The sequence below is a fragment of the Kryptolebias marmoratus genome, linkage group LG11 (genome assembly GCF_001649575.2).
Source record: "Kryptolebias marmoratus isolate JLee-2015 linkage group LG11, ASM164957v2, whole genome shotgun sequence".
Lineage (NCBI taxonomy): Eukaryota > Metazoa > Chordata > Actinopteri > Cyprinodontiformes > Rivulidae > Kryptolebias > Kryptolebias marmoratus.
The window spans coordinates 8,433,829-8,457,706 of record NC_051440.1 but is presented as its reverse complement, the minus strand read 5'-3'; the positions used below and the strand labels follow the sequence as shown (position 1 = coordinate 8,457,706).

At 38.3% G+C, this 23,878-nt stretch overlaps 1 protein-coding gene across 2 annotated transcripts in view; it reads left to right on the top strand.

The window, feature by feature from the left end:
- Positions 1 to 23,878, top strand: part of kcnq1.2 (potassium voltage-gated channel, KQT-like subfamily, member 1.2) — a 216,516-nt gene that overhangs the window by 113,719 nt on the left and 78,919 nt on the right. For both annotated transcript variants that reach the window (XM_025010106.2, XM_017434243.3), the window contains 2 exons: positions 382 to 422; positions 1,144 to 1,205. In XM_025010106.2, the coding sequence (XP_024865874.1) occupies positions 382 to 422; positions 1,144 to 1,205 (103 nt within the window). The remainder of the gene's footprint in view (positions 1 to 381; positions 423 to 1,143; positions 1,206 to 23,878) is intronic.

Sequence of the window (23,878 nt, the reverse complement as noted above, 5' to 3'; positions counted from 1 at the left end):
TTACCATGCCAATGGTATTGGCACCCTTTGCTGCAAATCAATATACAAACCTAATTTGGCTCACCTGTTGCAAATCACACATAAAGATCACTTGTGATGGACTGCCTCCACACATGTGACATGAATTAACCAATGAATGATCATGAAGATATTCACTCAGCTATGCAAATCATGAAGGGGTGCCAATAATGGTGAGCAGGACTGTACATGTACTTGTTTCCCTGACCCATCCAGAACACATCTGGTTTTAATGTACAAACCTTTGAAAGATTTCAGGTTTTATTTTATGCAATGATAATTGATCTTTTCTTATTTGTCTTGCTTTGTTCATCAGTTGAAATTACATACCAACTGAGTTTTTACCTTTCCTCCACCCCATAGACTGGACGGCACGCTGGGGAAGCCAGGAATGTTTCTGCCAGGTAAATACACAGAAAACACATCAGTCTCCATCTGATAGACAACCATCACTCTTCACTCCGACTGTTTATTCCTCACACATGCACAAGCACTGCCAGACTAAATACGAGATAAAAAAAAAAAGAACGATGCCGCATGTTTTCGTTTCTGTCTTGATGTGTTTCAAAAGATGTGGCGCTGCCATATATTGGCACTTCTGTGTAAATTGTTGCCCGACACACATTTATTTGGTCACTTTCAAACTTTCAAAATTATGCTGACTCCTTCAACTGCAATTAAAAATTCAACATGTTTTAACATCACTTTATACTAACTGAATAGTGCAAAACTAAGCATAACACAACAATAAACAAACAATAAAATGCTTAAATGAATAAGATGCCAAGCTGAAAAAATGAAACAAAACAATCAGTCCAATTTTACATTTATCAGAATGGATTTTACACCACAATAACTTTATTATTATAACTTTCTTGATGATTTTAGGTTTCTTGTTAAGTACATGTATCACTGCTTGACAAACATTTACAAGTGATCATTTTTCAGTGTTATACCTTCAGGACTAAAGTATTTTTTTGTTGTTTGTATTGTATTAGTGTGGCAATTGCACTGTTCTGCATCAGCTTTTGACCATGCCTGTTCATTCAAGTCATTAAAAAATGTTAGTAATATTTTGAAGTGTTTGTATAAAAATGCTCTGTCTGTCTTTTTTAAAAACACCAGGAAAGGGGGAAGATAAAGAATTCCCAACAATTGGAGCACGACTGATCAGAATGGAAGATAAGGTAGGCACGCCCCGCTCTGTGTGTGTGTGTGTTTCCATTTTAAGTACAAGTCCGATTAGATTACCTGAGGTGTTTAGAAGCAAAGGTATGTGTTGTTTCACAGCAAAGCTGCTTTGTGTGTGTGGAAATGTGATTTATCTGATAACGCAGCTCGCCTATGTTATCAGATGTATGAGTGGTGGCTGACTGCCACTGTGGCTGAGCTCGCTCCGTTTGTGCCAAACATGCACCTCCTTATGAGCAGGGATCCAGAGGTATGTTTAGGCTGTACACCATTTTTTTTCCTCATTATGTTTTTCTTTCTGAGCTCTTTGGGTAATGTTTCATATTTTCCACTCAGCCTTTTTCCCTGTAATCCTAGGCAGGGCATCGCTGGTATCAATTCTTGAATGCTTTTTTTTTCACAACTGAATATGAGAGTATTATGGAGAAGTAAAGAGAAAAGTCTTTATGCAGTGAGGCATAGCCAATTGGCAGCAGCTGTGTTATGAAGCCTGAGGGTGTGAGGTGTCTATTATCTCATTTAGGAAAGCATTTAGCAACCTGCCTCACGATTCTGTACAATCACAAATATTACACTATAAAATGTGCTGGTTTTAGGATATTTCTCTTTTTTTTGTCTTCCTGAATTACCAAAAAGGAAATAAATCTTTGTACTTTAAGGCCCTGTTTACAGGACATTGCTTTTTAAGTGAAACAGAAACATTTCTGTTGAGTTTCGGCCACTTGTGTACACGACAACAGCAGTCGTATTCTCTGACACTGAAATGTTTTAAATCCAGGTCTCAGAGTGGAAGTTTTTGGAAATTTTCAGCATCATTTCAAGGGAAACCTCAACTTATGTGAAATGTCACATAAGTTGTCACCGTGGTTGCAGTCAGTCATTAGTTATTCTGCACACATGCGAGTCCATCAATAACAGTAACACTGGCGGATAGCAGAGTACTGTTTGTGCTACTCACTCTTTTTTTTAGGAGCAGTCCAACCACATCATCGGTTCAAACGAACGTTCATGTATTCACCCTATTAGATGTCACTGTTTTCATGCTCAAAACTAAAGTGTCTGGTGCATGCATGTGTCGTTGAAATACAAACAACACAACATCAGCTCGTGGCCTGGCATGGAAACTACATTAAATTCAATGAACATAGTATTACCATATAAATGTATAACTGTTTCACAATTAACATCAGAAAATCTAATGTTTTTAGAGATAATTCATGAATAAGCAGGGCCTGAGAAATGTTTTGAGAAATGTTGAAGTTCACTTGCACATTCGTTGTTTGCCTTTTTTGTTATTTTTTTGTTTTTATACTATGAAACCTAATGTTTTGAACCAAATACTTACCTTGATGTAAGGTTTTTCTCACATGAAAACAATTCCTATACAATAGAACAATGCATTCTGCAGCCACTCTATTCATGTCAGCCAGCTCAGGATTTCCCTCACTCGCCTGAATATTTACCTTACCATCTCTATGCGCTCATTAACGCTACTGTTTGCATGCGTTAGTCATTCTCAGACCTCTTTGTTTCGGAGAGAGGGGTAATGGTCTTGAACCAGTGTATGCTCAAAGCCCAAGGACCTCCCTCAGAGACTGAGTCACAGCCCAATGGCTTCAGGCTACATGTTGTAATCACGGTCTCCTGATTGAAAACACAAACCTGTATTTAGACATGTCTATCCAACCTGTAATACTGTCATTCGTTACTGTTTCATTTCTTTTTCCCTGACGTCTGCCTTAACGTGAAGCGAGAATACAAGATTGAACTCAGAGAGGCAGACAACAAGCTTTGGTGCAACAAGCTTTTTTTTACAAAGTGCAACAGCAAAAGAGCTGCAAAAACATTCACACGTCACTCTGATTCAATAATCCTTTGTAATTACTATTTTCCTCACTTCAGGGTCCTCCCATTACCAGTCGTATTTTTCTGCTTGTGTGAATTTCTTGTTTTGATGGTTTTTGGCGGGGCTGCACACCTGTTGCACAAAAGAAGGCTTTCTTTTTCCCTTCAGGCAGCAGTGGGACGAACCTGTTGACCCTTGCCTTCATTTACACTGTGGAAAAGAAGTTGACATGAGTTGTTGTCTACTTACTGATGAAAATGGTTTTTGATGTGATAAATCAAGTCAGACACTTGGTTAGACTGACGTATAATTAGACATTTTTATAGCCAGTTGAGTCATTGGAACAATAAAATGAATGCAGAATAACTCAGGCTGCATACGCACACACAACATTTATTTAGTAAAGGTGTGTTGCAGTTATGAAAAGAAAAAGAAAACTGTTGAATGTGCTGATGTTAAAAATCTTACTCGAGTAAAAATGAAAAAGTACAGATTGTGGTGATTTGGTTTTTTTTCTAGGTTTTGTTTTTGTTTTATTTTGATTTTAGTTCTTTGGTTTTTGTTTTGTTTGGTTGTACTTTTCGTTTTTGTCTCATGTTCATGTTCATGTTCATTCTCCCCCAGTCATTCACTTCTCTGTCAGACACGCCCATCTTCACCTGTCCCTACTTAGCAATCAGTCCACCTGTTCCCACTCACCTCGTTATCCCCAGTCTTTAAAACCCGGTCATTTCTCTCCATACCTCGCTGGTCCATTGTCTAAGGATTGTCTCTGGTTTGTAGCTCGTTTCTGGTTGTTCGTTTTCCGTCCTGCTTGTCCATGTTTCTATTTAGGTTAGTTTTAGTTTGTTCTTTATTTTGTTTTTGCTGCCACGTCAGCTTTTGTTTTGTGCTTCATTCTTTAATAAATTATTGTTTGTTAACATGAGTCTGCGCTCTGGGGTCACTTTCGTCACTCCACATCATGACACAGATTGTTGAACTCACAGAGTTGTTGCTGGTGTCTCATACTGTCTCAAGAGCGCAAGAGCTGTAATACATTTTAAAAAGCATTTAACCCTCCTGAAGCCCTCGTAACTTAAGAGAGGAAGAGAACTTCGAGTCCATTTGACCCAAAGGCCTCGGGAAGGTTAAAAAATGGTTTGAATCTTCCTCTTCATTTCAAATTTGTACTCCAGTAGATAAAATTTTGAACATGGAGTCGGTACGATGCAGGTGGAGGTGTGCAACAAAATAATGCGCAAGGCCTAAAGTACAGTAAGTTGTGCACACACAAAAACATGATTTTTAAAAATTGGCCTTGCAAAAACAAAATTTGACATGTACTCCTAATGCATGCATGGCTTTTCTTTGAGTCTCTTCCCGCAGTTCAAAAACAGGCATGTTAGTTTAACTGGAGATTTTCAGCTGACTTTAGAGGTGTTTGTGTGTCTCTGTATGGGCCTGTGATGGACTGGTGACCTGTCCAGGGTGAAGCCAGCTTCTTGCCTGTTAACTGATGGAGATAGGCATCAACTCCCTACAGCCCTAAACAGGATAAAATAGCCATGCAGTGTTTTTCTAAACCTCCAAGAAATTCTTTGGCTGGTTCCAACTTTCACTTGCAGAAAGACAATGCCTTTAAGCAAGAAAAAAGCACACAAATTCAACCTATCAAAGTTAAGGTTGACCTTAACTGAACTATGCAACCACAAAATACACAACTATACAATCAGAATTTGCAACTTTGATCAATGCCAGTGTCCGTTTTATTTCTATAGTACAATAAAAACAACTAAAATTAACCAAAATGTTTTACAGTTTAGTAAAAAAAAAAGTAAATACAACAATAAAAAGCAACAATATACAAGAGAAATTAAAAGAACCAATAAAAGCTCAAATAAAAAACAAAGAGACTGTCATATTCTTAGGTTTTTGCTTGCTGTTGGTTGGTTTTGTTTCATTCCTTTTATAATTGTGACCATATTTTACCATGTTTCCTTGTTCTTTCATTTTGAGGTTTCTTGTGTTCAGTTTGTTCTGTTACTCAGTGTCTCCTTGTGTCTTTGGCCATCTTCCCCTCAGTCATGCTTACCTTCAGATAATCATTTTCACTTGCTCCTCATGTGTTCATTTGTCTCAGATGTTTCCACTAGTGATCATTCCTCCTTGCCTTCTTATACACTTGGTTTCCTCTCATTTGTCAGTCCGTCACCCTGATTTCCTGTATATCTGTTCCCTGCATGCTCCTCGTTGGTTAGTTCTCTTTGTTTTTGTTTGCTGCCCAGTCACCTGTTTTATTGGTTGTTAAACTCCTTATTTTGTGCTGTCAGGCCTTGTGTTCAGTCTGCATCCTTGGGTCTATACTCCCCCTCCCTGACAGACACCAAATACAACTATCAGCTCTATTTGGTTCTCATACTCTGCTCGATTCAGAAGCCAAGGAAAATAGATGAGGCCTAAGCACAGACTAAAAGACTCAACAGTTTCAGTGGTCTGTATATGAAAAGGTAAGCTTTCCCACAGATTTGAAGCAGCCCCTGCAAAAGCCTTTACGTCACCTTTATGTGTCAAAGCCAAAATTTGGTAAAAGCAATTGAAAGACAAACAATTTATTGATAAATTTATCAGATAAAATTCCAATAGAACAGTGAAAATTAATATTTTGTAATAGTCAGAGTGATAAAATATATGATAATTCAATTTTTGAAAGTTGGTTTGATTCTAAGAGTTGTGGAAAATTGTAATTAGAGACACATTTAATCATTTTTCCAGAGATGAAATCGTTATTTATAATTTGCTACACAAAATCTGTCATGTTTTCTGTTTAGGAAAAGTGCCCTGCAGGGTGGAAACATAACAAAGAAATAACAGCATAAAATTAAAATAACTTGTTTGCACAAGAATTTCTAACAATGAGGTGTTTGCCTTGACACATTCTTCGTAATGTTGTGCAATTTTCTTAGTTACACCACCTTTTGCTCATAAAGTTAAATCTAATCACTCACAAAGCAAATCCCCTATGTCACTGCTGAATCACTTTTGAATGAGATTCAAGGAATTATTCACAAACCGTGAGCCCTGGTGCATGTGTGCGTGCGTTTCCATGCCTATCTCTGTACTCACTCTTGGTCAGCCTTCAGCTATTTCTTTCCCTTTTGGATAAATACCAACTTTCTGCTCCCTCTTCCCGTGTAAAACAGCAGATTTACCATCCTCTTAATGTTCCGGCTGACTTTGATGGAGTAATTTTCCTGTCCAAGTATTGTCTGCAAATCAATTGTAGATTAATTTATTTTCTATGGGCCGAAGGTGGTTCGGGCCATTCAGTGTCCTGTAATCGGGTTAGACGTTGATTTATCGCACACAAGACAAAGACACATATTTGAGCACGCACACACACTCACACACACAAATGAACACGGAGCTGATTAATCACCGATGGGTCTAACCCCACACTCTCGAGATTGAATTCTCTAAGAGTAGCTAGGAAACAAAGATGGATGGCACTCTGTGACAGCGTGTTATCTTTCCGTCAGGCTCACTTGATGAAAAATATCTAAATGACAAGCTCAAACAGGGTCTGGGCTTCAGAGTGGACTTTAGAGGGGGGTAGTTTGTTATTTGATTTAGGGTGAAATCAGCTTACTGCTACTACTGTTTTATGGGAGCAAAATATTTTGTCTTCATGTTAAATATAGCGTGGGCTGAAAAATTAGAACTGTATGCTTTCAGATAACCTATAAATGTCAATCTAAGTAAGACTCACGACTCTTATATGTGTGAATCGAGCTTAGAAGTTCTGTGGGGTGTGATGCTGCCTGGAGCGACTGAGCAACTGCAGCCTTTAATTAAATAGGAGGTAAAGTTTACTTTGTGCAAAGTTAAATGTTTCTCACAGGGCACTTATATATGTCCACAACGCTACGCCTCTACTTTGAATGCGTAACTGGCGAACATGTTGCATTACATCTGTAACTGGATACTTTAAATTAATACAAAATAAACTAAACTTTTTTTGAAAAATAAATATTTTTATCAGGTCATTGTTGAAAAACTGTTAGTTGCTTATCAATTACAATTTTTGCATGCAAATCTGGTGTTGCTGTAGTACATAGAAAAATAACACAAACTTGTTGAATTAAAGGCCCAGCATTTCTTTTAAGGAGGCCTAATATCCACTGCCTTCAATGCCAGTGTTTTAAACTAAGATCATCATTTTAGACTAATGTCTCTTCGGACCTTGTGACCGAACATTGTAATTCCATTAGTATCATCAAGATGGTATAAAGGAGCTGCATTACCTCCTAACAACAGAGCTGGTGTGCAAGAGGGCTGCTTTTTCTTTTTACAAGAATCAATATATCAGTAATACATAATGATCTTCAGTCATCAATTAGACAAAAGTTTAACTCTGGTGACATATATATATATATGTGTGTGTGTGTGTGTTACTCTTAAACAATAAAACAATACAATTGCTTAATTCTGGAAGAATATATATATACATATATATATCAATCAACTTTAACTTCTTTTGTTTTGATTCAGCGAGTTGCTTTTATAAGTGTTAGATTTTCATACAACCAACAAGAATAAATCACTTTAACAAACCCTATTTAAATCAATAACACGTGTCTCGGTTTACATTTTACAAGTTAGCAGATTGTTGCATCATCGGTTCACGTTATCTCTGCACTTTATCGACACGAAACAGGTTTCAATAAAATTAATTTAGGACACAGTTAATTAGATTTTATTAGCGTCTTCAGCCTAATCAGGTTATCAAATAATGTTGTACATTCATGTTTCAAAACTGCCGGCGTGAATCCATTGTCAGTTTCCAGGAAAGCGAGCTGTAATGTGCCCTCTGGGCCAGCACAGGCACGTCTCTGCTCATCTTTCATTATTTATGTTTCTCTAAGTACACTACGCTGACCATAGATCACTCACGCTGTGTGGTTGACTTCACCCTTCTATATTAGGGCATTTATGCTGCTCTGTGTATGTCTCGCTCACCATGTGAATTTGCATGGGGCGTACGGAGAAGAATCTGTGCCTCTGACCTTAATAGCATCTCAATTAGGTAAGTATGTTGTAAATTACAGCAAGGCTAAATACTGCGAATACTTGAGGGTTGAGACAGAGAATCGTGTTTGTTAGGAGTCTGTGAGGCATTCAAGGCCCCATGTCTCAGAGAGCAGGGCTCTGAGGGGGGCAGTGTGTGTGTGTGTGTGTGTGTGTGTGTGTGTGTGTGTGTGTGTGTGTGTGTGTGTGTGTGTGNTTCTTTTTGTGTGAGTGTGTGTGTGTGTGTGTGTTTAGACTGGTCGGATACAGAGCCAGTGCTGAGCGTTTAGAGACAAGGGTCTGGTGCTGTAAACACAGGTTTAAATATTAGACCAATTAAGATTTACAAGTAGATGTCCAAGCACATGTATATATATATATATATATATATATATATATATATAAATATATATATATATAAATATATATAAACCCAGTTTTATATACACACAAACACACACTCGTTTGTCCATCCAGCAATTATTATTTTCAACCTAAAATACAATATATACTTCAGCTGATCCAAGATTGGTTTAAAAACAATGTTCTGCTTGAAATCTGCTTAAAACTCTCAAGAAGTTTACTGCAACCTGTTGAGCGCACAATATGAAGAAGTGCAAAGTTATTTTCTCTCAAAAGAAAAAAGAAAAAAAGAATTTCTTGACCAAACAACAAATTCAAATTCACTAATAGGAATCTTTATTTTTACCTAAACATGGTGATGAATCACCTAACAGTTTGTAAAATGTTCAAAGATTTGAAGAGATTCTCACTGTGCTTATTGTTCTTGCTCACTTAAATTCATGGAAAGGGGCTTGTTTTTCTGCCTCCTTAAAATTACTGAAAAGATCCAGAAGATTTAAAACAGCAGTGGACATCTTTGATCTTCTCGAGCCCTGGTGAAAGCGGACATTAATTTTGATCAAACTTCAATCTTTGCGCAACCTCATGTTGGTGTTCCACACACTGAAGCACACTGGGGTTACAGGAACCAAAAATGTAAAAAACAACATGAAGAATTTAATTACTCACTTCTAGTCTGTTGCTTTGTGTAGATATTGAGTTGAGGTCATTTACCAGCCTGTCTTGAGTTTGAGTAATAATGATTTTACGTTGGGAGGATAAAACTTTCCTTTAAATTAAAGGCTTATGCATATAACGAGAGTTTTAGGTCATCTTATGTTGAGAAATGATAGAGTTGTAGCTGTTTTGGTCATACGTTAAAAAAAGCATGTGCCATTCGAGATGGCACGCTCAGGGTATGTGTTGCAAATGACTCAGTTACCACCGCAGCAAATTTTAGCTCACTGTCTGTGAAACTGACTGAGTTAGAGCCAATCTTTGTGTTTCGTCAAGTTGATGAGCTGTGGTGGCCATTTTTAATCGGGTTGACTCCAAAAGTTAATCAGTGTACTCTTGATATGTGCTTAGGATGTACCTCAGCTAAAACCACACCCGATTTTTAGGTCAATATCTGTAAAATTGACTGAACTATAGTCATGTTTGTGTGTTAACAGGTCAGTTGGCGGTGGCAGCCATCTTGAATTGTGTAACAGACAACCAGACACACATAGACATGAGCAAGGACATTATTGTCTGACTCAGTTTTTTTATTTTTGTTGTGGGCTAAGAATTACAAGATAATTAAAACCTTTTACCGAAATACATTACATCAACAGATAATTTACCCAGTTACCCTGTTACCATCCCACCTCCTTTTGTCCACTATAGTCTCTGTCTAATTCTTTGGTCCCCCTCTCTTTCTGTGTTCTTGTATGGACAATACTTTTTCCTTCTCCAAACTCCCATTTACTCCCATTTCCCAGCACTTCTCTGCCCTAAGAGAACCCTGTTGTTTTGCTGTGTTGTGTGTTTGGCCACTGCATGCTCAGTGGGGAGCTGGACTGACCAGACCGGTCTAAACAAAGAGAGGAAACTTGGCAAAGGAAGCGCATCAACACACACACACACACACGCAGACACATACCAATCTTAAAACACACATTCTCTCAATGCTTTGGCTGTACTTTTACTCACTGATGCTGCAGACAAGCATTGACAGAATCTCCCTGCATGTTTGCACTTGGCTTTGTACTGCACAACACAATGACCCAGCATACAGCTAAGAAGTTTTCCTTTCCTGATTAAATCAAGTTCTTTGGGTTTTGTCCTGCAGAGATGTTTTTGAGCTGCTAGCGCACGTCTGTGAGTAGAAACATGTACATGTGCACACATGGTTGAGCTTCATGGTGGCACAGAGGAAACAATTTGCATTCATTCTGAAAAGGAAACGTTCTGAATGAGGCACCAGTCTTCTACAGACCAACGTCCCCTGGATACTATCTTCAATCATATGAGTAGGTAATCCATCAGGACACTGTTTTGATCTGTAGCTTTTCAAAACTTCTGCCTCTTGATTTCATTATAATAATTACATTTAGGAGACTTTTATAATGCCAACATCATCTGACACCACATAGTCCACAAAGGACACATTCGGAAGTCAAATAAATAAATAAAGCTTTCTAAGGCAGTAAAAGTTTTTTGTGATAAGTATTTGTAAAATGATTTGTAGCATGATAAACCTCCAGTAGTGCATTTATGTTTATCATGCAACATATGTACATAGTTATTTGCTGTGGTGAAGCATAACTACCACAACTAACCCTACCCAGCCCCCACAAACACAAACGTGCACATGCACACTTGCATAGACAGTCTTATAGTCTTCTAAGCTCTAACTAAGGCAACAACCACAACTGAATATGTAATAAGTTGGCGGAACCACACAGCCTGTTGTTGTTTCTATACAAATTACTCACAACTATTACACCCAAACACACCTGTTTAAATTTCTCTTGATAAAATACATCACACCTTTATCAGTTACAAGACAAAAAAACAGATCAAGTCAAGATAATTGCAACATACACAGCAACTTTAAGACATACTTATAAGATTAATGTAACAAGTGTGTGTTTGGAAACAACAACCAGGTTAAATGAAATAGGATGCAACACTATTAGAACCACTGCAGCAAAACCAGCCAAAAACATAAAATTCACAAAGTACTGATGTTCATTTAAAAACAAAATCCATCCTTCTGTCTTTCTGAATACGTTCATATACATATATATTTAATTTATCTTTGTTTATCTAAAAGTTATTATGGTGTTCATTTCCAACTCTGTCCCAAACAGCGAGCACTCGCAGCAGAAGAACTTCCTGAACCAAACTGCTCCTAGTTAGCAACCGAACAGATAGCAAAATGAGAGTTAACATGACCAAATATTTGAGTGTTGGGTGACCTTTTTTAACAAAGGCCATCTTTTTAAAGAGCAGTCATCTGGAAAAGGCCATCAGTGATAATTCAGCAACAATATTATATCCACCTGCTGCCATTTTCTGTGTGGCTAAAGGCAGCAGATCAACACAAGCTACAAGCCACCAAGAATACTCTAGCAAGCAACTTCCAAATCTGATTTGGTTATCCAAACCATCTATCTAGTCTTACACTCTCATTTTTTTAAGGGTCTGGGGATTCTGTCAAGTTTCAGAATACCCTGCGTAGAAGAAATTCAATCCAGAGACCACATACAAAAATTTATGCTTGATTCATTTTTGGTATTTCTCAGCACAGAATATTTCCAACGAGCTGTACTCGCACAGGAAACAAGGACAAGCAAGCCATGGAACATTTTTTTAATTACTGTATAAAATCCTTTTTTTATCCTTACATTCACTTAAGGCCTTCTTTGAATACCTTAAAAACCCTGACAGTTTGCTACTGGTTACTTAACACCCTATTTTTGACTATTCCCTTTGACTCCCTTCTGCATTAAGCTGAACTAACTTTTCTCACATCAACACTTCCCACCGTTGATGTGGTCTCTTTATAGTTTTGTGAACTCGATAGCTTGCGATGGGTGGTGGCGTGCTGCTGTAGGCTAGATAGCTCACCAAAGGCAGAATGCTGTTTGTAGTGCTGCCCAGCAGTAAATCATGCTTCGGCAGTGCGCTGGGGATGCAGCCCCTGGCAGCTCCCAGACGGCCTTTGGCTCTGGCTCCCCTCTCTTAGCGCCACTCTCTAATTTCAGAGCCGGGACCCTGCCCACTACTGTGTCTATACCACATTCCCACAAACCAGAGACGGACAGTCTGCCTGCTTGTCTGGCTGCTTTCTCGCCATCTCTTAGTCTCTCTCTTGCTTTTTGTCTCTTTGCCTTTACGTCTCTCTATCATTCTTTTCCCTCTCACTCTCTGCTATTTTGCCGACTCCTTTTAGTGGCTCTTGGCCTCTCATTCCCAGACTTTGCCCCTCTTCTTTCCTCTGTCACTATCTGGTTCTCTGCCTTCAGGATTATAGGCCTGCACTCTCTTTCACAGTATCTAAATCATGTGGTACCCTGTCGCTGTCTCTCGTCAGCGGTGCCATTCCCAGTCTCTGTCAGCATCACTCTAACACCCACTGTGGGCCTGCTCGCTGGTTGTAAATACCCCTGCTACGTTTTTATTTTAATTGCTTAACTTTCGCAGGACCCTGTGAGATATTTTTGCTCATAGATTTTACTGTCTTGGCCTCATGCCCCAGCTACTTTTTAGTTGGACCTGGCCACTAATATACTTCTTCATCGAGCAGTTCATTATCAGCATGGAGGTGTGAGCTTACTTAAACGGGTTACAAAGAGGTCAATATACAGTTCATGAAACAGAGGTCTGTGTTTTATTGGGACCTACAGCCTTGCTAATACACAGTGTTTAAAACCCCTGGTGCCGTTTTACATTTGAGCGCTATTAAATCAGTCTACTGCATGGAACAATAAAGCAGCTGTGAATAATGCCAGCCTATTGAAATTACACCAGAGGCCTTAAGTGTTAATGTCACTGCTGTTATGTCAAGGGGGTGCCTGGGAAGCATATAAAGTGCAGTATGTATTTACTGTATGAAACACACATGTGGGTTTTCTAGAGATGCTTCAGTGATACCAAGTATCAGATTAGTTGAGAACAGCTAAAACTCTATTCAGATTGTTTATGTTTTGATCAAATAATGAAATCTAAATTTCACTTTTGCATTTTCTTTTTTTCTTAAGACAAAATTTAAGTACTTTAAAGCCTAGCTTAGTCCTTATATCGAGATAACAAACATAATCTATTACCACTTTTTAAAGTGTAAGTAAGTGCTCTACAGGCCTAGTTTGAAAGCTTATTTGGATTACGTGGCACAGATGATGAAATTAGTAGATTTTTAGAGATTTAGGTTTAATATTTTCCAGATTGTGCGTTGCATTGCTGTAGTTGCTGCTTTTTCTCTGAGACTTCTTTATTTTAAATGTTGTCAGCATAAATTCAAAACAAAATGCTTTTCAAAAAATCTGTTTTAAAATGGGATAGACTGAAATTATTTTCAAATGAGAGCAGTATAATTTTATTTTAAATATTTTCAGAACAGTATTGTATTTGCGATTTAGCGGTCGAGCCCAACTGAGGTCAACTAAAATGCCAACAATTTTGCAAGTTTTGATTTTAGTTTCTTTCTTGTTTTGTAAAAAAAAAATGTCAGCTTCTGAATGGCACAAAAAGATAAAAGAATCCTCTCAGAGTCGACAGTGATGTTCACATCAGAACAAGATTTGAATTTCATCCAAGTACATTTTAGTGGGGAACTGTCTGATATGTATCCTTAATACCAAAGCCATTTAGAAACAAACAAATATGCGTACATTGCAGGGCATTGTATAATAGCAGGCTTACTTCTTACATTTATAGAATTATTTTAAGTAACTTTTTCTAGTGCAGGCACGTTTACGACTTTATAAAGGTTCGACTGGGCCGTTTGTGGTTCAGACATTGGCCCTTTGGTACTTCATGCCCAGACATATCTTTTAGCTCTAGTGGGGTTCTTGGTAGTAAATCACTGAACTACTTTGGGCCAAGTTTCCTGTCTTTTCCCATTTGGTTTAACGGCGTCAAGTATTTGCAAAGTACTTAACAAGCTTGTCTGTGTTCCACAGTGATTTTTTTTTCCTTGGTAAATAACTAATGATGTTATGAAAACTGTTGTTTTATATACCCCTGGGCTCTGTGTCTCCATGAAAAATAGTTAAAACATCACACCTCTCACTTGTATGCAATTAGCTTTCCAGTCCACACAGGATCCAAGTCTTGCCCAGTCAAGCATGAATTATATGATGCACAAAATCAGGAAGCTGCTGTTGAGGCTGAAGTGGTGAATGAGAACTTCTTATTTACAAAGGTTTGAATTGTGTTCATCAAAAAAGTAGCACCCTCAAACTGTGTCTGATATAAGGCTGTCATTCTGTAGTACAGCTAATGAAGAAAGAGCTTATCCCGTCTCAACCATACCACACAGCAGTTTTTCTACCATACACTCAAGCTTGAGGCTGTTATCTGACTATCTGCAATGAAATGACGAAATATTCTTGATTCCTTTCAACTGTGACACTCATGTTAAAGGTCTCATATCTAGCAGACATCTACAGAAAAAGAAAACACAACAGAAGTACTGGCAAAGATATCCTTCATAACAAAGAGGTGACAAACTACATGATTAAACATATGCATTTACTTTCATGCCAAAGGCACCTAGGAGGCGAGACAGACAGAGATATGGTGAGAGACAGACAATAGTCTAGAGATCTCTTTACTGTATGTCTCCTCCTTTACACGCTGAAGACGAAGAGGGAGGCTGAAAGAGTCTGAGCTGGCGCTGGCCTGATAAGAAGGGGAGATAAAAGGTTGCAGTGAACCTCAAACAGGGACAAGAATGAAGGAGAAGGCCAAGCTCACTGGAAAATGTCTCTTCTTTTACACCCAGGAAAATGTCTTTTAGAAAGACCAAAGAGGACTGCAGAGACTGGAGCAAAGTCAGTTTGATAAGGAAAAGATAAGATATTCTGCTGTGTCTCAGGTTCTCATAATTGCCAGACAGCAGGATTAAATTGGAAGTGGATAAGATGAATTAACAGCTAACTAGCATAAGTACTGCTTAAAAAACATTTTAAGCAAAAAGATGGATGGTAGGATTATCGTTTTCTTTATTCTTTTTTTTTTTTTTTTACAGTGCTTCACATGAACATACTTATGTGGTAATTATGAAATATTACATTAGATTTTCTTGTCTCTAAGCACTATAACAAACATGAGACAGCTTTAGAAAGAAATAACTTTGCTATAGTTCTTTTACCTCGTGTAGGAGGTAGCTCCTCTTTTATTTGTTGAAAGCTCAGCACAAACCAAAAGTTGTTGTCAATTTTGTAGCTGTTAACCTGGTCTTTCTGTATATACTGGTGTTTAGTTGACCTGATATTTTGGGCACGTGTTGCTGAATCTAGACCTGATCAGCTAAAGCAATCAAAGATCATAGCATATAACACACATCAAGTACATTCATATGCAGCCTCAGGTGAGAAGCAAACATTGAATAATCAAAATTGGACGAGAGGTCATTCTTAAGAATTTGATAAGCCAGGCTGGCCAAAAAAAACTATATAAAATAAGCTGTTATCTTGATGTTTAGAGTCATGTCAGTGGGCTCGGTTATTAGATTCTGATAGATGTTTGCCTGTGCAGCTGTTGTGTCATGTTTTGTCAGTTTGTCTCATCTGACAGGAGGTCATGCTTCGCTTGAGAGGATGCAGCCAGAATCTCCCATGATGAGACAGAGAAACTGTCTTTTCATGAACTGGGGCCACTTGTTTATTTGTGAATCTGCCTAAAAAATCAGCCCAGGGTCTATGTGGTGACGCTGCCTCAGTTAGATTGATCTCCTCCCTTTTCTCCTTTGCACTTCTTTCTTTGTATCACTCACTCCCCCAACGTTTTCTCACCTCCCAACTCAACCCTTCATCTGTTCTCACCCTTGGTGGAAGAGCTTAAATCTTGGGCTTTGTAGTCTCTTTCCCTCGTCCTCTTCTCTCTCCTTTCGCTCCCTCTCAAATTTTGTCAAGAGGGGAGGGGTTGTGAGTGCTGAATGCAGGTGCTAAATCTGCATGCATCTGTGAGTGTGTCTGTGTGTGTGTGTGTGTGTGTGTGTGTGTTTTGGTGTCCTTGGTCTTGTCCTCCCTTAGCTCACCAGCCAGAATGGTATCTATCATCTTTAAGACCAACAACTCAGTGTCTGCTCTGTTTTATGGCAGCGTGTTAACACCTACAGCTGCCAGAGTTTTACTGCAATTTCTACCTAAATATAACCAAAGAAATGGACCACTTCTTACACAAGGACTCACAACAGAAAAAAATTAAGGTGGAAAAATTAGACTATTAACTCAACATAAGCCATTTGCTTAGTAAAGCTCTAAACCTCTTAACGGTTCAATTGGTGTTTTGGACCCTCTGATTTTATAGAAGTTATGCACCTATAACACAATTCTACATGGTGCAACTTGGTCACTGTCCTCTGAATGGCAAACATTCAACATGGCTTCTAGGTGTGGGACTGGGAGTACAATTAGTGCTTATCGTTGTAATTTAAATGTTGATGGTCTTGACAGGGATTCTTGAAACGTATCAGAACCAAGTCAAGTCAGGTCAGATTTATGTATGAATACCTTTAAAAACAATAAGTGTCAACCAGAGAACTGTACACATAAAAGAACAGGTCTAGAACCAAATACATACAAAAACAAGAGCATGATAGTAGAATCCAATTAAAACAGAACAAGAATGAAAACTGGAAAAACTCATGGAGAAATTTTGAATCAGACTGACTTCAAAAGTTAATCAGCTGTAGATGTGCATGCAGTGATTGCTTTCTGAGAGTTTCATCACAATCTGTCAAGAAGTTCATGAGCTATTTTGCTGACAGACAGATATTTAGTGTTATTATAATTCAAGATATGGTGTTTATGGGCTCCAACATGATAGAAGATGAAGGAAAACAACTCTGAAGTTTATCATAACAGCCAGTGAAATCACCATATTTGTAATATTCATATTTGGCCATAGTTGTGGAAGATACAAAAAGTCAGTAAAAAAGTTGAAATGTATATAGAACTACAAACAAAGTTTCTTTCTGCAGTTTTTGTTTATTAATTTATTTTTTTGATGCCACAGTTCCAGCCCACTAAAGAAGGATCTTTAGTGTTTTAGTTATTTTAGTGCAGTAATTTATTTTAAAAATGGAAAATTTGACATTTACATCCTGCCATTGATCAGTTTGCAGCAATTTACCACAAGTGAGATTTATTTGACATAGACCCTGTGACTGCTTTGAGTATAGGAAGGGGCCCACGGCGGCAACCATTGGTCATCAGAAAAGAGCTTTAACAGCAGTCTCCGAAAATTTTCAATAACACCACAAAAAGTCCCTAGATTTGTCACTTTTTTGAAAAATAGCTGCTGGAAGGAATTGATCACTAAGTTGGCAACACTGGCCCTGGCTTTCTCTGCTATCTTGCTAGTTGGTCAGTAGTTTAGATGTCATAGAAACAGCCTTAGCCAATCAGAAAGCTCGATTTTTCCTTCCTTTTTCAGGGGTGAAAATTTTGCGCTAAAGGTTAGGTGCAGCTGCAGTGAGTGCTCGATCACCTCTCTGCTTTTAACTGGTCCTCGGTACATTCAGGTGCAACAGTGAACATTTAGGTGTCCAGAGTTAGAGGTTCTGACAGGTACAAAAGTGTTAACTCACTTAATAATTTAAAAACAATCAATAAAATCTTAAACTAGATTCTGAAATGAAAGTTTAGTGCTATTTATAATTTAAAATTTTCCAGACAGTCCAGTAAGGCACTCAAATAGATTATGTGTGCTTTATTTTATTTATTTATTTAGAACTAAATGGGAGCATGTATAAAAGACTAACACCAAACAACACTTTGGCAATAGCATCATGGGGCATAACCTCTAACTCAATTGCTTTGCTGTCAGAAAATCTGGGTGTTATTTTTGCCAACTTATTTAAGTTAAATGAGATTTGTTCAGTTGCAAAAATCAAGCTAAATATAATAAAATGGAATCAAATTCCCAAAACTGACTTTTTTGACGCATTTGAGTCATATTAAACCAAGAAAAATGTTTAAAAAAACAGCAACAAATGTGTTGAAAACTATATCTTGTGTTTCTTTTAGGCTGATAAAGAATTGTTTGTGGGTGGAGGCATTTCACAATGACACCTTTGACAGTTTTTGTACACTTATCTCCCAAGCTCCACAATGACAGATAATATCAGTAGCAGGTCACAAGCCGTCATGTCATTAAACACAATAAATCCTTCTTCCCATAGCCCATTCTGCTCTGAAAGTAAACACAATACCCTACAGGCATGGGCAGAACACTTATCTTTTCTCATTCTCTGCACAAGCTTCTCAGAACCAACAATCATCTTTAGGTGTGCCTTTCTCCTTCAATGTTTTAGTGTTTAAGAAAACCTTTTTAGTTTCTGCATGTTTTTTTGCTTTGTCTGTAAAGAAAAAAAACTGCCCTCTCTTGTTGTCTTCTTGCACTCTCTCTCTCTCTCTCTCTCTCTCTCTTTTCCTTCTTAGCTACAGTAAATCTCTAAACTAGCTAGCCAAAAAACAGTGAATTGCCTAGAAACCCAATATGGACTCCACCCTGGAGATTACACGGTCAGCTCATTCGGCCAGCACTAGAATAACAGTCTGTCCTGCTCTCACTGTCCCCTTACCAGTATGTGTGTGTATTTGAGTGTGTGTTTGTTTGCGTGAGTGTGTGTGTGCATGGGCATCACAAAGCACCCATTATACTGTCCTACGTGAATGTGTTCTGTGAGTCCTAACATGCATTCACAAAAGATAATGCAGTAAATTATGCACACTTGTGGGACGTGTGTGTGTATATAAAATGCACATTTTAAGTTTTATGTGACATTGCTCCGATTTTCTGTAAATTAGAAAAAAAAAGTAATAATTCCTCATCAGCTGCTTGACAGTAATGTGTTGTGGTGTAACTGTATAAAGTATCTCACAGTCCTTCTTTTCTACAGCTCATGCCGTTTAACAACGCCAAATAAAATATCATTGAAGGCCACCTGTGTTTGCAGTCTTTTTCTGTCTTTTGCAATATTAAATTTGAGCTGCTTTTAAAGTTTTAGAGCAGGATTGTGAACAGATCTGTCATTTTCTGGCTTGTGCCTCTAATTCCAGATAATTTACAGACTATGCCTTCTAGTGTTTAACACAGGGAAATGCATTTCAGTTTGAAGAGTTGTAAACCTCTCCTAAGCAATTAGAGAGACACTAATTTTACATCTTTTTGAGTAAATAAGTTCTACAATTTTGGAGCTTTTACTGTGAAACTGCTACATTTTGTGTTGTAGACTGGCATAGCTATTGTCACTTATTATTCTATAATGAGTATGAGCTGTTGACAGTGTGGTTTCTGCAAATTCAGTTTTTATACTTTCAGCATACAGTTCTTAAAGCATAAATTGAAAGAAAGAAAATGGAAAATTACACACCCGGTATAGATTATAGAAATTCCTTCAGAAATGAATGCACTGCTGCTTGAAATTCAGTTGTAAACGATTATAAAGCAAAACTTAAAATCAAAAGGTTTTTGGAATATAGTTTCATAAATTTGAAAATCCCCATTGCCTCAACACAAGTTTTTACATTTTTATATTCAACAGAATTCATTATATGAACTAAGAGGCTAGATAGGTCCCTTAGTACTAATAATATAACAATACTGATAACATTTTTGTTTCCAATATCAATTTTTCATCCATCCATATTCTAACAGTAGTGTTGCACTGGGGCAACAATTGGTAGAGGCATTTATAAGACCTACATCTTCCTATCCACCTCCTTTAGCTTTTTTAGTTGGAGACAGAAGCCTTCCCAAGCCAACTGAAAGAAATACTCTCTGCTGGGAATCATTGGTCTGCCCCAGAAACGCTTCCTTCCATCATGGAAGATGTATCAATCAGGCTAAGAAGATCCTAAGAGTATTTGTTTTGCCGCTGATCTATATCTTCAATTGATGTCAACAGCTTCTGTCCCCATAGTGCTGGCAGCATCATCTCCTCTGCCTGATTAATTTGGCAATTGCCAGAATCCTTTTAAAGCTAACAGAAAGTCACGTTTCAGCCTCACCAACCCCATATCCCATCCCCTGACAACTGATCCATCTCATCCAACTTGGCTTCTTTGTTGCCCCATGTGTTCAAAACATAAGGATGCAGATCCATTGACCTCATTACGTAACTGATTATTATCATGTGACTTGAAGTGCCATGGTGCCAAGTGCACATTAATTATGCTTGCACTCAAACACTGGGTTTCTTGTGGACTAACAGTGACTAGCTAACAATATAACACCACTTTGATTCAGGTGGCGGGTCATTCTTCCTAGTTTTAGCCCTCTTGGTTTCACTGAATTTGTCCATTGGAATAATGAAATATCCAGGCTCTGTGCTTTCCAAACTCTCAGCCAAAAACTTGATGAAGGCTGAAACTCCATACTGTCTTTATGTATATGAGGACAAACAACAGTCAGACTGCTTACCAAAAGGTGCAAGGAAGCCACCTTCATATACTATAACTTGAAAAACTACATTGCTGAGTAAGCTCATCCACACTCCCACTCAGTGCAACTCCAGATAAGGTTTTTCAATTAAAAAGGTACTAGTGCTTGACCAGGGCGAGTGCTAGAGCTGGTTCTTTACTGGTTCCTTAAAAATATAGTGAAGAACCAGTTTGGTTTTCAACAGCCATACAATTAAACAACCTGATCAGTATATCAGAAGCAGTTTCTCCCTGTCTCAACCACCTTTACAAGCTCAGACTTTTTCCTTGCTGATGAAGAGACACTACATGTTCCTATAGCCAGTTGCAGTAACACTACTTAGGTTCCACATTGCACTGGACCTTTGTGATGCATTCTGCAGATAATGAGTCAACAGGGTGATGATACCATATAACTCATTAAGACCAAGCTAGGATGGATCTCATGAGCAAAGGCCCAACCAACAGGCAGTCGCCAATTACCTTTTTTCCATTCCTAGCACCAGGGTGAAACCTAAATATTCATAATTTGAAAACGTTTTTTCCCCCCTTTATCGACCCCAAACTTAAAGATCACACATTGAATATCTAAACTATTCAACAAGTTTTATCTCTTGGTGTCCAGCATGTTTGGTTGAAATTGTAAAAAAGGCTATTTTGATATGGGTTTTTGAGATTATACTGCAAGTTTAGAAAGCTGGATTTAATCTGTGGCCCGTCAGGCTGTGGTGATTGAGGCTTCTCTAATTTTAGGTCTGTAGGTCTGCAACGCCTGACTCTGGCCTACAAGTCGGGCTAAGTGGTTGATTGTTTCCAGCCATGATGGAGTTAATGAGGGGGTGGCGGTTATCATGATACACACTTACACACACTAAGATACACTAACAAACTCAAGCAGACCCAGAAGTGAATGATCATACACACATATGTGTATGTGTGTAGTTTTTCAGCCACAGCACATTGGCTCTTTCAACGGACCACAGGGTCACTCTTCTAGCCTCTTATTAGTGGTCTCCTCTGCTGGACACACACATTTTTGTGTACTTACACAGACACACACACACACACACACACACACACACCTTGATGCAAATCCACTCATCCATTTCACAGTATGGTGTTCGATGCACGCCATGTCAGGAGCCTTAAATTAAAACCACATGCAGCACAGTTAGTGCTGATCTGCTAAATCTCAGTCAAAAGGTAAAGTGAGTCATTGCTGTGTTGAATATGCAATCATGCATGTGGGATTGTTGCATCACAAGACTTTGACTGACCTCAAAGAGAAAAGCTGACAAACATGTACACAAACACCCACTCTCTCACACCAGTGCAGACACAACTTGATGTCTCAATAGTCTGACAACAGAGGCTTTCCGAGGAAGTAACTTCCACAAAAAAGTGAGATTTGCTTAATCATGTTCCTCAAACAAGTTGTCACAAGTCTCCTTCACTCAGCAGCTCTGACAAAACACTTTTTCGGATTTAAATTTCATTGTTTTAAGATCTCTGTCTTTAGTGTTAAGTCCCTAATATAAAACTAAAGCTGCTAGTAAAGCTGTACCACACTTTGTGATACTTTAAAGCATGGCCATGAAATTGGCCGTTCTTTAAAGTACCACAATGGTGTGAATGGTGTGGTAACACAAGATAGCATTTTCCCACGCTTTTAGCAAATCTAAAGATTTTCCCATAGTCCAGTCCATCTTTTTCCGAGCCAAATGTCCCAAATCTAATGTGGCTCGAATGGTTTGCTTTTCAGGTCTACACTGTTACTGAGGACTGTGACACAGCAGGCCAACATCCAGCTGTCCTGCTGAGTTCTGGTTTCTGACTGTTGGCTACTGTAGAGGTCTACATCATCCTCTGTTGTCGATTTGGACTTCTTGATTATCTTTCTTCCTGTTATTATTATGCTATTAATATCAAATTCAACTATTTTTCTACTCATGCATTTAATAATTTAGCTGGACTTGTATTGTGTTTTGATAGCTTACTTGTTCCTTATTGAATGTGTTCACATCAGCATTTATTAAAACCAAGCTCATTGGAGAAAAGGTCCTTAGATCTGTAAAAACTACAGGACATTGTATTTATGTGAAATGTTTATACATTTTTATTCTTGGATTGGTTTATTCTTCCTACAACAAAATCAACTGGACTTTTTCTTGAGAATTGAGAAGGCTTCTGTATGTAGAGTCTTAGTAATCCATGTCCTGGATTACTTTATTTTGTATTGTCTGAATGTTTACCCAAAGCTTTTGATCAGCCAATGTTAGTTAGTGCCATTTTTTGACATTGGTTTGTTGCATCAAGAACATTAAATAGACGATCTGAGTACAACCAACAAAGACAGTCATTACCTGTTCTAAAGTGCCTGTTCAACAGGTTACACATTAAACTGCCATATGAATGCATGTATCTACCACGCCTTCTTCTGCTTTTTTGCTGACATGAGCAACTTTTAACTTAGTCTAATATTCCAGTTTGTTGTTATAGTTAAAATGTTATATTTTCCTCCATTTTTAGTACCTTTTGAAATTGCAAGTTAAGTTGTAAAAAAATTAAGTAAACTCATTACAAATCAATAAAAAAAAGCACAGAAACACTTCAATTCTTCTATATATTGTCAGTTTTAGAACTGAAACAAACAAATGTTCTTGTTATTTATGTCTTGGTTTGCATGACAGAGTTGGACTTTTGTTGTCCATCCATCCATTTTTTGTATGTCAGGTTTCAGATATACCCAAGCGAGCAGTTCGGCCACAGACAGACGCAGAAACCAGCAGGTAACGGGAAGTGAATTTATTTACAGTGCCAAGGAATATTTACAGAGGGGAACCGGAGCCAGGACCTGAGGAACGGAGAATGAGGCGAGTATGGGATCGGTGAAGAGGAACAGCAGGTATGGCACAGGTAATATTCCGTGTGATAGTTCAGTAAGAACTGGGAAGAGTCCAGAACACAGAAGAGATGACGAGATTGATCCTTGCCCAGCGATGGTCCGGTGTAGGTTCCAGAGAGAGGTCCAGGTGAGGTGATGATTCTTAAGACGACTGACCAGTCTTGGAATCCAGGAGGCAGCAGTTGCAGGAACAGGTAGGTTCAGTTGAGCAGGTGAGTACTTAACTAGGCGGCAGGCAGTAGAAGGCAGACCAGACTGGTTCCAGATGGATGGGTAATCCTGAACACAGGTTTGCAGATACAAAAACAGACTAAGATCACAACAGGGAGTACACAAAAAACACAGCTAAGTCTCTCACAGGCTCTGCACTTTACCGAATGGTAAACA